The 18,383-nt window shown below is 36.5% G+C and overlaps 1 protein-coding gene across 1 annotated transcript in view; it reads left to right on the top strand.

Moving 5' to 3' along the window:
• Positions 1-36: 36 nt before the first annotated feature.
• LOC109392801 (mannosyl-oligosaccharide 1,2-alpha-mannosidase IB) overlaps positions 37-18,383 on the top strand; it is a 41,997-nt gene continuing 23,650 nt past the window's right edge. Inside the window, exons 1-2 of the mRNA XM_019661450.1 lie at positions 37-1,062; positions 17,539-17,794. Of these exons, the coding sequence (XP_019516995.1) occupies positions 761-1,062; positions 17,539-17,794 (558 nt within the window). The 5' untranslated portion in view covers positions 37-760. The remainder of the gene's footprint in view (positions 1,063-17,538; positions 17,795-18,383) is intronic.

Raw genomic sequence — 18,383 nt, 5'->3', positions numbered from 1 at the left:
GAGGAGGAAGTTCCGCTCCCTGACGGAGCCGTGCGGGTAGCAACGGCGGCGGCGGCGGCGGCGGCCGGGAGGGCGCAGGTATTTGGGACGCGGATGCCCTTCGCGCCGGCTGTCGAGTGGGCAGCGTGGGAGCTCTCCCGGGCGCCCGGGGCCAGGGGGCCGCGTCGCGAGGCGCGGCGTCCGACACCTTCTGCCGCTTCGCCCAGCGCCGCTGCTTCGGCTTCCCGGCGAGGCGGGAGACCTTCCTCCCTGTTGGCAGACTTCCGAAGAGACCCCTATTTTTCCACCACCGAGGTCGAGAGATTCTGGAATCGGAGGAGGTGAAGGGAACCTTCCACAACGCCTCGGATCTGGCCAGGTTCCCCGTGGGGGCGGGAGACCACATCGGAGCATCTCACTGAGGTGCAGGCAATGGAAGCACCCACCTTGCATCCTTTCTGCAGTGCTGCCTGCCTGACCCACCCTTAGGCATGAAGAGTAGCCTGGTGGTAATAACCCGATGAGGTCCTGAAAGCCAAATGGCAAAGAAGACAGCACCGGACAGAAACTAGTGATCGTTTTGGGGGGGGGAGGGGGGCACACGTTTCTGAATGTAATTGAACGAGCGTGAAAGAGGTGCCCTATTAAAAAAGCACAAGCCTTTACGAGGAGAAAAATTGCATTTCCCCATGTTGGCCAAGATTTTGAAGACTGTTCAATGTATTGTACGTTTGATATAAGATGAGAACTTTATAAAATATTGTGTCCAAGAGCGTAAACAATGACTACCCCAGCCCTGCTGCCGCTGTCTGGACGAAGGATACCACCTCTGAACTTGGGGCCACCTTCTTTCCCACACCACAGGGCAACCTTGAGACTTTCCGAGAAGTTTATCCTCCTCCTCATTCTAAGTGCCTTCATCACCCTGTGTTTTGGGGCATTCTTCTTCCTTCCAGACTCTTCAAAACACAAACGCTTTGATCTGGGTTTGGAAGATGTGTTAATTCCTCATGTAGATGCCAGCAAAGGGGCTAAAAATCCCGGAGTCTTCCTGATTCATGGACCGGATGAACATAGACACAGGTTTGTTTATTTCAGAAGTTCTGGTATTAACACTTGGCAGAGCAAGGTATGGTTTATTGCAGCAGATTTTTTTTGGTTTTTGGTTTTTTTTGGTTTTTTTTTGCAGTGAAATGTAATTTTCCAAGAGTTGTATTGTTATTTCAGAACTGTTTGAATAGAACCATAGACAGGGTTTCCAGAGCCCCATCCAAAGTCCAGCTCCTTCGTTTTATATAGGAGAAACCTTTGTGCCCAGAGAGATAACCTAAAGCAATAATGACATATGCTGCACCTTCATTTATTAAGAGTGTGTTGGCATTCTTGGTGCCACCCAGTGAAATAGATATATTGAATCCTGACAGCTCCTATGGGTTTGTTTCCTTCCAAAGGGCTTTCATTCTCTGGCTTGTGGTTAAAGCTTAGTAGTGAATCTTAGCTTTTTAGGAAGACAAACATGGGCAGAATATACCTGTCATTTCTTAACATGCAAAAATATTCCCATTGTTCTTATTTTCAGAGGACGTGTTTTGGTGCTCTATATATGCAGTCAGTTAAAGATGTCATTGACTCTTCAGGTATTTCACTTTGTGAGCCTCATAGACAAATTTTGGCTGTGTTTTTAAATTTAATTTTGCCCCGATTTTTTTTTTTTTATGTGAAGGATGGAGTGTGTCAAGTAACTATTAGAATATGGTCGATTAAAGGGTTCACTCTCTTTCAAATTACAATTACGAGATCAGAAGTGAGCTCTTCGTAGAGTTTGGTCGAATTAGGATAAAATGGGAGCTCTAGTTACAACCCCTTTAAATCATTTATGTAATTTGTATCAAAAGAAGAGTTTGGGAAAGTAGTTTGCTTTTCTCAAACCTACAGTTTTTTGTTTTTGTTTTTTTTTACCTGCTAAATCATTTCCCTCTTTTCTCTATTTCTTAGAATAATTTTTGAGTATGTGATAAAAATCATATGCATGAATGCCATTTTCAACTGGCATTGGTTTTTAACTTTTCATCAAGTACAAGGTTTTTGGAAAAGCTTAGGTTCAAATGTGAGCCTAAGTTAAATACTTGGGAAAATGCACTGTTTTCATGAGAGCTGGTTTTTCTTTTTCTCAATCTAGTTAATTTATTATTTGCTTGCTGGGTCTTTGACTTTTGGCTCAACCGTATGGAGTAGTTACTTCTAAAATTGTTTCATGCCATTATTCTGTAACTATATTAATTTGGATTTTTGCCTTCATTTTCAACTTCTGTACTCTTCTGTATGTGTTTCTTTTATTTTGCCTTTCACTCTTTGTGACTTGAAGAAAAATGATGTGATCTGCGAAATAAGCTGCTGAAAAATTAACGCCAAAAGTATTGTTTTCCTTAAAAACCCATTTCCTGTGGTATTTATATAAACTATGATAAATATTTGAAAAAAAATCAATGTTAAGAGTGGCTTCAGACCGCTTTGACAGTCACTCATTAACGTTATTTAACTCTATCTGTCATATATGTATTAAAGCTTCCCTTATGTTTTAAGTGTGGTTTAAAGGTTAAAAAATATATGTGACAACATTGCAGTTTAAAAACATTCACATAGAAAAATTCTGTTAAGTGGAATTAAAATTTAAAATTCGAATGAAAATACAGATATGTACATTTTATTCATATTTTAAAAGTCTACTGAAATCTCTTAAACAGGAATTCTTAAATTTCTACGGCCTGTGAATACAGATGCTTGTGTATTGCTATCCAGAGCTATTAGGTTCCAGAGTTCGGAGTGAGATATTGGTTATTGAGTTCTGATAGCAAGGGATGGGGAGTGACCTAAATTCTGAGTTTGGATAGTGAGAATCTGTGTAGCAAGTGATATATGTGGAAATGTATTATAATCTATTTGGTTCCTGAGTTTGGAAAAACAAGAATTCAAGTAATGGGAGTTCAGGTAGCAGGGGATCCCTGTATTATCTCTATAAATTTTTCTGGGTTTTATCAGTTTATTTTTGTATTTGCTTAGTAGTTTGTCAGTTGTTACTTACCTTATCTGAAAACACAGTCTGTAGTGCTAAGTAGTCTTCTAATTGGAGCAATGAAGTACATTTTAAATTAGAGATCATTCAAATAGTACATTTAAAATATGAAATAGCAAACATCAAACTAATGTGTAAACATTAACTTATTTATAAGTGATTCAGCAATGTAGCATTTTAATAGAATTAGTTGGTACTAAGATCATACTTTGGGTGTGGGTCAGAAAAACATTTCTTAATTTGGAAAATGCAAATTGATAATTTATCTTAATTTTGTGTGTGTGTGTAGAAGGGTGCAGGATAGAGGAATCTTACTTTAATGGATAACTACTAATGGAAAAGAAATTATGGCCATTATTTTTTATTCACAGTATTTAACAGATAGTTGTTGAATTGGCTTTTCTTTATTAATGAATTAGCTTATTATAGTAGTTAGGTACTTAAGCTCTGGAGTTAGACTACATGGATTTATACCCTAGTTTGTCACTGATTAGATGTGTGATCTTGAGCAAATTTTTAAACTTTATACCTAAGTTGTTTCCTTTGGATGACAGTGGCATCTACTTTACAGATTGGTAAATTGAATGAGGTAGTACATGCAAAGTGCTCAACACAGTTCCTAGCATTTAGTAAATGCTCAATAAATAGTAGCTATTAGTATTATCAATAATTATGGTTTCAATTGAATCTTTTAATTCTGAGTCTTCTTACCTTTAAATACTGTACATGTTTCTGAAAATTTGGGCACAGATTAATATTTCAAAAGTACATAAGAATCGTATTTAAAGGAACATTTTATAACCAAACTAGCTAGCAGCAAATGTGTATTGCATGTCCACTGTGTGTCAGGCCCTGTTTGTATGAAGCTTCCCATTTAGGGCGTTGATGGGCATTAAATAAATAGATTTATTTTTGAGGTGTGATGAGTGTTATGAAGTTGTTCTCAGCGCTATCACAGCACGTAGCCTGTGGAGGCAACAGGGTGGGGGTGGGGGGTGGCAGTGGAATAGGGAAGGCTTCCTTGAGAAAGCAGTGGCTCTGAAACTTAGAACAAGTAGGAGATCGCTGAGTGAAGTAGAGATGTGGAGGAAAACGTGGCCAAAGCAGAGGATATAACTTGTGTGAGCCCTAAGGTAAACAAAGCTTAGTATCATGGAGGATCTGAGAAATGTTCAGTATGGCTGGAGCTGAGATTGTGGTGTGGGCCTAGATGAAGAGACTAGATGGCAGGCCAGGTTCACCTCCTTATTGGTGTTCAAAAAGTTTTGAATTAGTTGCCAGCAATTGGTGAGTGATTGAATATGGGGGTTAAGGTAGGAGGAGGAGGGAGTCCAGGGTACCTCCCAGTTTCTGTGGATTCTGGAGAAATATACACTATGATTAATTAATATTTAAATTTATGTGATTGATATTACATGAATTTAAGATAAAGTATTTTCATGAGAAAACCTATATGTTCCCTTCTATTAACTGGTTCATAGATAATTCAGAGTTTTCAAACAATATACAAGACAATAACAATGTAGAGTGTGTAGTTTGATGTTGATGATGGTCATTTTTAGCATCTGTGATTTTAAAGTAACCAAAACAGGTATTGGTTATAATAAGCATAAATGTTGTTGTAAATATAGACTAATATACATGAAGTATAATAATTTGTTTATATAATAGACCTAATTAAAATTTTACTTATTAATTTCTTTCATTTTTTTTTGAAACTGACATTTGTTTTATATAATAGCATTATATAAATGGGCTTTGTAGTTCCATTTATTTATTTTTTTTAGATTTTTTTAAATTGGGAATTGGGGGAAGGGAACAGCGTTGGGGAATTGGGAAAGGAAACAAATTGTTGTCCTTTTGTTTTTCAGTTTAGTTGTGGAGGATGTCGCTTCACTGGCCCATGTTGGTATGATCATTGTGCTCTTCCTGGGTGAGGCAGTTGTTTGCGGGCCATTGGATGGCCGCTCACGGCGGCTCACAGCAGCTCACGCCTGCTGCTGGCCACTCATGGTAGCTTACGGCAGCCCACTGCAGCCCATGCAGCCTACACTGTCGCTGGCGACTCAGAGCAGCCCAGCTCCAGGTCGAGCTGTTGTTCACCATCTAAGCTGTAGAGGGCGTAACGTCACTGGCCCTCATATGTGGGATCTGAACCGGTGGCCCTGCTGCTCAGTGCTCGCATTGCCAAGCCAACTCTTAACCAATAATCCACTCGGCCAGCCGAAGTTTTATTTTTTAAATACAGTTGTGAACTGCCAGTAAGTTTCGTCCTTCAGACAGGATTTTGTTAGTCTGAATTACTTGAGGGTCTGGTGCATGTTAACTCCTGCTGGTTTCCTCAAACAGAAAGAACATAGACTTAGGACTTAGAAGAACCTAAAGTAGTGTCTTGGTTCTACTAACTAGATATGTGACATTGTACTAGATATTACATTCTAAACCTGTGCTGGCCAATATGGTAGTCATTAATGATATGTGGCTATTGAATTGAAATGTGGCTAGTCCAGATGGCAGTGTGCTTCAGTGAGAGTTTCTCAAGTAGTTCATGTCATGATCAGTATGTTTTGCTTGATTCATTTTGATTTTTATTGCAAAAGCAGAGTATTAAAATCTCATTATTGTAATTTTAATTTTCTTACTATTTTTCCTCATCTCATCCATCTTCCAGTCCTTTTTTTCCCTATCCTGTTCTTTACTTAGTGCTTTCTGCTCCTGTTTTGGGGAGGTTACCTCATTTTGTCTTCTACGTCTGCTAGACTTTCCCTTGTAATATATTCCCCTCAATGGCTCATGGTTGTTTTTCCTGCTTCCCTTTACTCTTAGATGTGAATAAGGTTAGATACGTTTATACTTCAGATTTGTCAACAGTCTGTGATGTAGATGCCTTTGTCACATTTTTTTTGTCTACTTATATATTGAATGAATACCCTTTTCAGCTCTATAGTTGGAAAGTTCATTTGTACAGCTCTCAGTCTATTTTTAGGTATTCTGTGAATCCTTAGTTCTCTCAGTTGTTTTGGCGATAGAGTAGATTTTTATGTCATTCCCAAATTCAGAGCACAGTTGGCAGCATGGACAGCTCCTGAGCTTTTTCTTGTTTGTCCCTTACCACCTAGAATGTAGTTGTTCATTCAACTTCCCATGCACTTGTTTCCCTCATCCTCCAGGAGTTGCTGTCTGATAGGAACCTAGCTAGTTGGAAATTAAGAGAAGAGTTGGGAAGAGGCTGTGGGGAAAGGCAAGTTGAACAGTACTCAGACTGCATGGAGGTCTCTGTTCCATTTTCTCATTGGGATGGACCCTTGAGCTCAGATAAGTTACCATTAGGGTGGGGTAGGAATTGGGGCATTTTTTTATTTCATGAGGTTAAGGCTTGGCTCTGTGTACTCTAGGTATGGTTCTAAATTAGTGAACAGTTCTCCCAGATTCTGACATGATGGCTCTTATTTCTTCGATAGTCTGGAGTTTTTATCATTTTCTGTGTCTTTCCTAAGTATTAGTAGTGATTTGCAAGAGGCTGTATTTTGGGGCTGCTCAGCAGATGACATTTTGTATCCTCTTATTTAAAGTCTAATTTTGATCCTGAGCAAAGTGACAGTGACTTTGCTCTTTTAGTTAAGCATTACAAAATCACTGAATGTAGCAATATGTTTTTCATTCTTCTCAGAAATGAATAAAATATTAGTATGGTATGGTTAAAATGCAGAACGCCAAGGTGTGAGTCCTGATTTTCCTGTTGGTCAGAAAGTGTTGGAAGTTCCAGGAGATGACATAGTGTACAAAGCCCCAGAAGTTGCATGTTAATAGGGGAACAGTAGGTAGTGGATGACATTAAATGTTTCAAGGAAATAAAATTGGTTCAAGCAATAGTTTGTTCTTTGCTTTCAAAGCTATGTTAGCCTTTTTAGAATTTTTTTGGGGTCTTATAAGAAGTGTTTTAGGGTATGCATTGTTTATTTACTCTTATTTATTAATATTTCTTTTAGAGTGTCTTATTAAAGGATAAAACACAATCTCAGAATATTCCTTTCAAATTATTAGAATATATTTAATGTAGGTTATGTAAGCCTCTAAAGCATGTAGTTTAAGATTAGATCTTTATTTATTTATTTATTTATTTATATTAGTTTCAGGTGTACAAAATAATGTAATAGTTAGACATTTATACCCGTCACAAAGTGATAACCCCTCTCCCCCAATCTGCTACCCTTCTGACATCGTATCTATAGCTATTACAATTTCATTGACTCTATTCCCTATGCTGTACTCCACATCCTGTGACTACACATATATGTATATATCTATATATAAAATTATAATTGATATTCATTATTATTCAGCTTCAGTGGATCTTATTTTTTATCATTATTTATTGTAAAACTGTGTTTGAAATTACTTTGAGTGATATGCATTTAATGTTATTTCCTAATAGTGTTCTCTGATCTGCAGGGTCTTGTTAATATTAATTTATCCATTTTAACAGCTGAGGTTACCCAAATCCACATATAGACTTATTTCCTTCCTTTAGGTAGTCTTTCCTCTCTACTCTTATCTTTCTCATATATCGTCTATGATTGCATATTTACAGTCATTTGCTTACTTATCTGTGTCTCCCAATAGAACATGGGCTTCTTGAGATCAAGTGACTGTCTTTTATTTATCTTTATATAAACAATGTTTGAAGTACATATGGTCCTTAGTAAAAGTGTATATCTCTTGAATAAATGATGTCCATGGCAAGGTGACAAATTCGACAAGAGAAGGTAAAAACAAAATGCAAGAAAGAACTGAGAGAGAAGATACAAAAGTAGGAGGAATGATGTCTTAAAGTGAGAAGGATATAGTTTTAATAAAGGCCCTTATAAAATCTAATTTCAAAAATTAAGGAATAATTTGTATCGACCCTATCTAGAACATATGTGTTCCTATAAATGTATCTAAGGTATTTTGCATGCCCTCACATTGAATTTTTCCTTCTTTAGGGAAAAGGGAAGAAAACAATGGAGTATATAGTGAGCGTTTTCACATATTTAGCCTTTAATCCTCACATCAGAGCTGTACGTTAGGTATTACTACTGCATTTTTATAAATGCTATAAAATTTAGATCATACTGAAAGTTGGAAAGTTGGCACCACAGAAGCCAAATATCTATTCAGAATCAATAGTACATGGTAAACATTAACTGATTAAATGGGCCAATGTTACGTTTACTATTGTTTGAAACTTATAAGAATATTTAACTTATAGTTTGGACTGACTCTACATGTAAAGTATGGCTAGGAAAATCATTTTGCTGCTTTTCATTTTCCATAATTCTGCATTCAGTCAGAAAAGTTTATTTGATTGCCACTGAATTTTTGCTGGAACATTTTTCCGTTAAGAACATGGCCGTAATGAAGAATGCACTGGAGATTCATTTACAGATTGGGATTTAGGATTTGTTATGAAGAAAATCTCCTTCAAAGGGCACTCATTTCAATGAACTATCTTGGAATTTTATGTAGCCCAGAAGGAAAGCATCATTGTATATTTAAAAGAATATTGGGCTCCATTTTAACAGATAGAGGCTCTAGTTTCAGCAGTGTCCTTACTTGTTAGAGTGCATTTCAGTAAGCTATCAACTTCTCTGTGCCTTATTTCTGAAATGAGGAAATTTATTGGATCTTTAAAGATTCCTTCCAGCTCATACATAAGAAATACGAGTAATTTTATGAAGTAGGGAACTGAAGACTGTACAGTAATTTAGTTCAGTACATCACAAATACTGTGAAAATAAAAAAATTAGCAGTGTTGTTTCTATATATAAAAATTAAGGTTTAAAAAATCATTTTGTAAGTGACTATAATTCATTTATATAGTATTACGGTAGTTCCCTCTTACCCATGGTTTGGCTTTCTGTGGTTTCAGTTACCCGTGGTCAACCATGGTTGGAAAATATTAAATGGGAAATTCCAGAAATAAACCATTCATAAGTTTTAAATTGTGCACTGTTCTGAGTAGCATGATGAAATATGACTTCATCTTACTCTGTCCCTCCTGGACAGGAATCACCCCTTTGTCCAGCGTACCTATGCTGTGTACGCTCCCTGCCCTTTTGTCACTTAGTGGCCATCTCAAGTTACCGGATGGACTGTCATGGTATCGCAGTCCTTGTGTTCAAGCGACCCTTATTTTACTTCATAATGGTCCCAACGCGCAAGAGTAGTGATGCTGGCAATTTGGATATGCGAAAGAAAAGCCATAAAGTGCTTCCTTTAAGTGAAAAGGTATGTATATATAGAAAAAAGCACAGTATATATAAGGGCTCAGTACTATCCGAAGTTTCAGGCACCCTCTGGGGGTCTTGGAATGTATCCCCTGCTGATAAATGGGGCGACTATATATGATTGTATAATAAAATCTGTACCAATTTAAAAAGGAAATGAATATAATACTGTTTTATACATTCTGGTTTTTCATAAGTTTAAAAGTTTAATTTATTGAACATTTTATATGCCAGACTGAAATTAATGGGTATATTTACTAAAGTACCTCCAGGTGTCATTTTTGAGCCCAGTTAACAATTACATCTCTTAATTTGTTATCTAAGGCTTTAGGTTAGATTCTGTGGAAAACAAGAGTCCTTGAGTAATTCCAGCCTCAGACCCTGTGAAATTTTCAAGATTGCAATTTCCTAACCTTAATATTGAGAGATACCTTTGAAAGTGTTCTCTATGTTTTAATGAGAACTTTTAGGGACAAGACATACACACACACACACACACACACACACATCTGGAAAAAAAAGAATTTGAAGTAGTCTGGAGACTATAAAGAACAATGTGTGTCTTGTTTTCTTTTTATATTTTGACATTTACATATTTATAAAATCAGCCCCTATTGCTTTTGCAGAATTCTTGACATCTCCTTAGTGATGTTACCATTAAAAAATATTGGTCACATTCATTTATTCAGCAAGTGTTTTTGATTATTTGTTATGTACCAAGCATTATACTAAGTGTGGATTATTGGAAAATATTATAGAAGATTAATTTTGACTCAGACACTACTGAAAAATTTAAACCTTTTCAAATCTTAACATCATTTTTAAATCATATATTATTTGGAGTCAGATTCTAGGAGTCTCAGATAGTCCTTTTCACTTAGTTGAGGCTCTGGTACATTCATTTAGGTCATTGGCACTTTTTGAGACTTCAGATAAGTTATTGCCTTATCTTTCTTCCTTTTTGTTTTTATTCTAATATGTATTTATGTCATTAATTTATGCATTTCTGGCATATAGATTGGGTTATCTAGATATAATGTGCAGTGTTTCTGCAGCATTTTTCTGTCAGAAACCAGACCCTAGCATCTGAAAAAATAGGCCAGTCCTTGTGCTAAATTGAGATCTGGCACAATTGTATGTATTTATGTATCTAAAACTATTTCTATATAGCTATATATGGTTATATCTATAAGTTTATTTATAAAGTTACATGTGCGTGCATGACTCCTTCAATTATTTGGCAGTAAGGTGGCATCTGATATGAAGTTTATATCTGTTTGGTATATATGTGTTATGTATATAATAATAAATGTGAATTATTTTTCTGTGAATTTGTGATGCCATTATAAAACATTTCCCTTTTCATGACCTAGATCTCTTCCTCTACTTAAAAGGAATGGTGATACCCTTGGGGGTGGTGGACAGTGAGCAGCTGATTCCTCCTGTGCTTACACTGTTGGTGTACGTCTAAATTAATAGCATTCTTATAAAGAACAATTTAGTAATAGACACTAACTTAAAGTGCATATTCTTGATTTAGCAATTCTTCTAAGAACTTATTCTTGGGAAATCTTCACATCAGTGCACAAAGAAACATTCAAGAATTTCCCCTGTAGCTGTAACATGACAGACATACTGTAAAGGATCCAAATATCTGTCAACATGAGATTAGTTAAATAAACAATATATATCACAATATGTAGAGTTCTTTTTTTTAAACCCCTTTATGGATCTTTCTGGTTATTCCCAAAAGCACCATACTATTTTAATTTCATAGTTTTATAATAGTATGTTTTGATATCTGGTATAAGTCCTCTGTATTCTTGTTTTTTAAAGACTTATAAACATATATATTGGGTTGTCAGAAAAGTCACGATGCAGTTTTGCAATGAAAAACATAGAAAAAATACATCATGACTTTTCTGACAATCCAATAAAAGTCTTAACAGATCATATTAATGTCACTGTACCATTTCAAATCTTAACATTTTTCTATTTTAGCTGAAGATTACCCTTTTTGAGGTAAACCTTTAGCTGAGTTTGACATTGTCTTTCTCAATACATGTTTTTTTCTTCTACAACATAAATATTGATATAAATTATATATGATGTAAATTAAATTATATATGATATACATTAAATTATGATGTAAACTATATATCAATATACTGTTTTGCATGTTCTTAAACATATATATATATATATCGCATTCTGCAAGTTTTTCTTTTTGCTCAATTTTTTTTTTTTTAAAGATTTTTATTGGGGAATTGGAGGATGGAAACAGCGCTGGAGAATTGGGGGAAGGGGAACAGACAAGTTGCTGTCCTTTTGTTCTTCAGTCTAGTTGTGGAGGACGTTGCTTCACTGGCCCAAGCTGGTACCATCATTGCGCTCTTCCTGGGCAAGGCAGATCAGTTGCCGGCTTCTGGACGGCCGCTCACGGCAGCTACTGGCTACACACAGCAGCCCATGACAACCCACTGCAGCAGGGGCTGCAGCCTACGTCGCTGGCGACTCATGGCAGCCTAGCTCCAGGTTGAGCTGTTGTTCAGCATCTTAGCTGTAGAGGGCAGTGTCACTGGCCCTCATATGTGGGATCTGAACTGGGGCTCTCTGGCGTCCCAAGTCAGCTCTTAACCAATGCGCCACTCGGCCGGCCCTGCTCAACATTAATGATTTAATGTATGTTGACATATTGGGCTGTGGTTCAGTTATTTTATCTACTTAGATATTCCATTGTGTGAGTAAACCAAAAAATTATATATTCCCTTGTTGAGACATTTTTTTAGGTTAATTCCATATTTTTGCTGCAAAAACAGTCTTGTACATGTGCTCTTGGGCACCTGTGTTTCTCCTCCAAGGTAAAAACTTAGTAATAGAACTAGTAAGTTGTAAAGTATGTGAGTTATTGGCTCTAAATTTTGTTGCTAAATGAGCATCTAAAGTAGGTTACAATTTACACTCCGATTTACATCTTTGCAAACAGTGGTATTGTATATTTAATACCAATCTGATGCCAGTTTTAGTTTTTATTTCTCATTACTAGTTAGGTAAATATTTTTAAAAACATATTTTTTGGTGGTTTGGGTTTCCTAGTCTTTGAGTTGCTCACTCACACTTTTTGCCAGTTTTCTTCATGGGTCGTTCTCCTTTTTCATATTCATTTGTAGGAATTTTCTATCCATTCTGGATGAATTCTTTGTTAGGTAGCTGCATTACACATATCTTCTTGAAATGGATGCCTTATTTTTATACTTGTGTATGGTGTCTTTAGTTTTACTGAAGTTTTAATATAATTGAAGTTGTCAGTATTTTCCTTTGTGGTATTGTTTTTTGGATTTTGCTCAGGGAATGCTTTTCTGCCTTGAAGGTATAGTCTCCTTAGTTTTAATTTTGGTAGCTCTAAAGTTTTGCTTTTCACATCGAGGGATTTAATCTACATGGTTTTGCTTCTTGTGTATATTGGGATTGAATTGATATTTTTCCACACAGGTGTTCGCTTGTCCCTGTGTTACTTATTGAAGAGTCTGTCCTTTCCCATGGATTTGTAATGCCAATTTCTGCCATATAACAGTTTTTCTTATTTTCATGCGTTTGTTTCTGGGCTCTCTGTGTCTTTTTGTATATTTCTTTTGGATTAGCATAGCGTGCTGTTTTAATAATAAGTGTAGTAATAAATTTAGCTTTAGGTAATGCTATGGGCTGAATATTTGTGTCCTCCCTAAGCTCATGTGTTGAAATTGAAATCCTGGTCCCCAATGCCTTGGTATTAGGAGGTGGAGCCTTTGGTTGGTGATGTTCCTATAATTAGGAATCGAATTAGTTAGTGCCCTTATAAAAAGGCATGAGAGAGTTTGCTTTCTGTCTCTCCATTCTTTCCTCCATGTGAGAAGTTGACAGTGGAGAGAGTTCTCACCAAAACCTGAGCATGTTGGCACTGTGAGATCGGCCTTCCAGCCTCCAGAACTGTGAGAAATCAATTTCTGTTGTTTATAAGCCACTCAGTCTCTGTCACTTCGTTATAGAAGCACAAACTAAGACAGGTAGGATGCGCTCTTCTACCTTGTTCTTTAAAGTTGTGTTTGCCTTTCTTGATTCTAAGTTCTTCTATAAGTATTTTTTTTTGAGGTAAACTTTGTATAACATAAAATTAACCATTTTAATGTGAACAGTTTAGTGGCATTTAATACATTCACAAGGTTGTGCTACCACCAACTCTATCTAACCTAGTTCCTAAACATTCTCATATCCCAAAGGAAACTTCATACCCATTAAGCAGTTACCCCCCTCTCCCTACCCTCCTGCCAGCCCCTAGCTAACCACCAGTCTGCTTTCTGTCTCTAAGGACTTACCTATTCTGGTAAAAATTACTACCTGTGTGGTAAATATTTCACATAAGTGGAATCATGCTGTGTAAGACCTTTTGTGTCTGACTTCTTTCACTTAGCTTAACGTTTTTGAGACTCATCCAGTGCGCCATTCTTTTTTATGGCTGAAGAACAATTTGTTCATGCATTCACTCATCTGGCAATGGACATTTGGGTTGTTTCTACCTTTTGGCTACTGTGACTAGTGCTGCTATGAACATATGTGTGAATGGATTTGTTTGTGCTCTCCGGTGTATACCAAGGAGTGGAATTTCTGGGTCGTATGGTGAGTCTATGTTTAACTTTTTGAGGAACTGCCAAACTGTTTCCCATGGCAGCTGAATCATTTTACATTTCCATCAGCAGTGTCTGAAGGTTCCAATTTCTCTACATCCTTGTCAACAATTTAAAAACAATTATATCCATTCTGTGAATGTGAAGTAGTAGCTCGTGGTTTTGATTTGCATTTCCCTAATGACTAATGATGTTGAACATCTTTTTATGTGCTTGTTGGCCATTTGTATATCTGTTTTGGATAAATGTCCATCCAAGTCCTTTGTCTAATTTTAAAATTGGTGGTTTGTATTTTTGTTGTTGAGTTGTAGGAGTTTTTTATATCTTCTTGATACTGGACTCCTGTGAGATATATGGTTTGCAGATATTTTCTCCTTTTCTTTAGGTTGTCTTTCACTTTCTTGATATATCCTTTGATACAAAATGTTTTTAATTTTGATGAAGCCTAATTTATTTTCTTTTGTTGCTTGTGTTTTTGATGTCATATTTAAGAATCCATTGCCAAACCAAGGTAATGAAGATTTACTCCTGTTTTCGTAAGACTTATGATTTTAACTTTTACATTGAAGTTGTGGAACCATTTTGAGTTTTTGTGTATGATGTCAGATAGGGCCCATCTTTATTATTTTGAATATAGCTCTCTGGTTGTCCCAGCACCATTTGTTGAAGAGACTATTTTTTCTCTGTTGAATAGCATTGGCACCCTTGTTGAAAATCAGTTGGCTATACATGTGTGAGTTTATTTCTGGATTCTCAGTTCTGTTTCATTTGTCTGTATATGTTTATCTTTATACCACTACCATGCTGTTTTTATTACTGTAGCTTTATAGCAAGTTTTGAAATTGGGAAGTGTGAGTGCTCCATCATTGCTATTCTTTTTCAGTATTGTTTGCACTATTTCAGGCCACTTGCAATTCCATATGAATTTGAAGATCAGCTTTTCAATTTCTGCAAAAACAGCTATTGGAATTTTGATAGAGATTGCATTGAATTTGTAAATCACTTTGGGTAGTATTACCATGTTAACAATGTTGTCTTCCAATCCATGACCATGGGAAAATCTTTTTATTTTTAAGGCTTCTTTAATTTCTTTCAGCAATGTTTGTACTTTTCAGTGGACAAGTGTTTCACCTCATTGGTTAACTTTATTCCTAGATATTTAATTATTTTGTATGTTACTGTGATTGGAATTGTTTTCTGATTTCCTTTTTTTGACTTTTCATTTCTGATGTAGACAAACACAAGTGATTTTTACATCTTGATCTTGTTACCTCAACTTTACTGAATTCATTTATTAACTTTAGTAGTCATTTTGTGGATTGTTTGGGATTTTCTGAATATATAGGATGATGTAATCCATGAATAGAGATAGTTTTGTTTCTCTGTTTCCAATTTGGATGCTTTTAATTTCTTTTTCTTGCCTAATTGCTCTGGCTAAGACTTAGAGTACAGTGTTGAATAGCAGTGGTGAAAGCTGGTATCGTTGCCTTATTCCTGATCTTTAGGGGAAAGCTTTCAGTCTTTTACCTTTAAGTATGATGTTAGCTATCAGTTTTTCATGAAGTTCTTTTCTATTCGTAGATTGCTGAGTATGTTTATCATGAAAGGGTGCTGTATTTTGTCAAATTTTTGTTTGTTTGTTTTTTGCATTGGTTGAGATGTTATGTGTTTTACTCCCTTTGTTCTACTGATGTTGAACATTAGTAGATTATTGTAATATTATATTGATTGATTTTCTTATGTTGAACCACCTTTGTATTTCTGGGTAAAGTCTACTTGCTCATGGTGTGTAATCGTTTTAATATGCTGTTTGGATCAGTAGTATTTTGTTGAGGATTTTTGCATCTATATTTGTAAAAGACATTGGTCTGAGTTTTCTTGTGGTGTCTTTGTCTAGCTTTGCTATCAAGATAATATTAGTTCATAGAATGAGTTAAGAAGTGTTTCCTTCTCTTCTGTTTTTTGGAAAAGTTTGAGAAGGATTGGTGTTAATTCTTTAAGTGTGGTAGAATTCACCCGTGAAATCATCTAGTCCTGGGTTTTTCTTTGTTAGCAGGCTTTTGATTTTTGATTCAAGCTTTATACCTGTTATAGGTCTATACAGATTTTCTATTTTTTCTTGAGTTGGTTTTTGTAGTTTGTGTGTTTCTAGCAGTGTGTCCAGTTCATCTAGGTTGTCGAATTTGTTGTATAATTGTTCATAGTATTCTCTTTTAATCTTTTTTTATTTCTGTAATGTCAGTAGTAATGTCCCTATTTTTATTTCTGATTTTAGTTATTTGCATCATCTGTTTTTTTTCTTTGTCATTTAGCTAAAATTTGTTGATCTTTTCAAAGAACCAATTTTTAGTTTTGTTGATTTTCTCTAGGTTTTCTATTCTCAATTTTGTTTATCTCTACTGTAATCTTTATTGTCATTTACTCTCTGCTAGCTTTGGGATTAGTTTGCTCTTTTTCTAGTTCCTTAAGTTTTAAAGTTACATTGTTAATTTGAGATCTTCTTTTAATGTAGGCATTTACTGCTATGAATTTCCCTCTGAGGACTGCTTTTGTTGTACCCCATAACTTATGGTATATTGTATTATTATTATTATTTTTTTTAAAGATTTTTTTTTTATTGGGGAATTAGGAGATGGGAACAGTGCTGGGGAATTGAGGGAAGGAGAACAGACAAGTTGCTGTCCTTTTGTTCTTCAGTCTAGTTGTGGAGGACATTGCTTCACTGGAACAAGTTGGCACCATCATTGCGCTCTTCCCGGGTGAGGCAGATCAGTCGCCGGCTTCTGGACGGCCACTCACTGCAGCTGCTGGCTGCTCACGCTGGCTGCTGGCTACACACGGTAGCCCATGGCAACCCACTGCCACAGGGGTTGCAACCTATGCCGTCGCTGGCGACTCACGGCAGCGCAGCTCCAGGTCGAGCTGTTGTTCAGCATCTTAGCTGTAGAGGGCAGTGTCACTGGCCCTCATATGTGGGATCCGAACCGGGGCCCTCTGGCATCCCAAGCGAGTTCTTAACCGTCGCGCCACTCGGCCGGCCCGGTGTATATGTTTTTAATTGTTATATCTTTTTGATAAATTCACTTCCATAACTATTTTAGAATTAGGTTACCAAAATCCCATTCTTCAGCTTTCTTGTCTCCCTTTTGTAGTCCCTATTGGTTGAACCTAATAGGAAACCAACTGACAAAAGAGAGGTAATTTGTAGAGTCTGAAATTTGTAAGTTTCAGAATCATGGAGCAGATTAGAAAAGAGTGGATTTGTCGTTGAGGAGCTCGTTTTACTCACTGGTGCTAGAAACCTTCCTTGTTTTTAGTGTATGGTCTTCAGTTACGTCTAGATGAGCAGTCAGTGGAGTAGTCTCTGAGGGACCTTTTTGTAGAACTGAAGTTGAATAGCTAGCAGCTCACCTCACACAAAACGGATGCCTGTTGGGATAAGCCTTTTCTCTGGAGACCCTGATAGTTGGGGGAGGAAACTTTTAAATTTTCTGTTTAAAGGTGGAAGTTCTGAAGGGTCATTCTAACCAGTCTTTTTTTCCCTCCTCCTCTTAAGGGAAGAAGAGGAACGCTTGAGAAATAAAATTCGAGCTGATCACGAGAAGGCCCTGGAAGAAGCAAAAGAAAAATTAAAAAAGTCGAGAGAGGAAATCCGAGCAGAAATTCAGACAGAGAAAATTAAGGTAGTCCAAGAAATGAAAACAAAGGAGAAAAAGCCACTGCCACCAGTCCCTATACCAAACCTTATAGGAATAAATGGTGGAGATCCAGAAGATAATGACATCAAAAAGAAAAGGGAAAAAATTAAAGAGGTAATAAGCTGAGATTTATGATATGGAGTGGTATGAATATACATTTGACTGGAGATATACACACGCGTGCGTGTACGCGCACACGCCCCATCTGGTGGTGCACTGTCACCTTGTTTGTTTCTGTGCCATAGTTGTAGTTCAGTTTCCAAGTTGGCAGTGAGGGCTAGAAATGTCTCTTTCTTCATATGGATTATAATATAATTATTGGACACTTAAAATTTTGATATAATGTTTGGATGGCTACATCACTCAACCCTGTATTCAGAGATCTTTCTGATATTCAGCATTTCATGAATAATGTAGAATAGATCCATAAATAATTTATCAGTGAAGAGAAATTTCCCAAGTGTTTAGTTGTAAGGGACTCTGTTAGATGATGTGCACATCTCCTCATAAACATGCTTCTGAAGAGTTAGCACTGTATCTGCCATCTTTGAAGGAACATGCCATGAAACCCAGTAACTACACAGCAGGTTAAGAACGCATTCCTTCCAGAGTGTCTCAATGGATTGAGCAATGGGGAGGGATTGCCCTCAGAATTCTTTAAATTTGTTTATTCACAGAAGCCTTTCAATTTATTCTAGGAATT

Source organism: Hipposideros armiger, unplaced genomic scaffold, assembly GCF_001890085.2.
Source record: "Hipposideros armiger isolate ML-2016 unplaced genomic scaffold, ASM189008v1 scaffold_349, whole genome shotgun sequence".
Classification (NCBI taxonomy): Eukaryota; Metazoa; Chordata; class Mammalia; order Chiroptera; family Hipposideridae; genus Hipposideros; species Hipposideros armiger.
The sequence above is the reverse complement of the archived record's forward strand: the minus strand, read 5'-3'. Positions and strand labels throughout refer to the sequence as shown.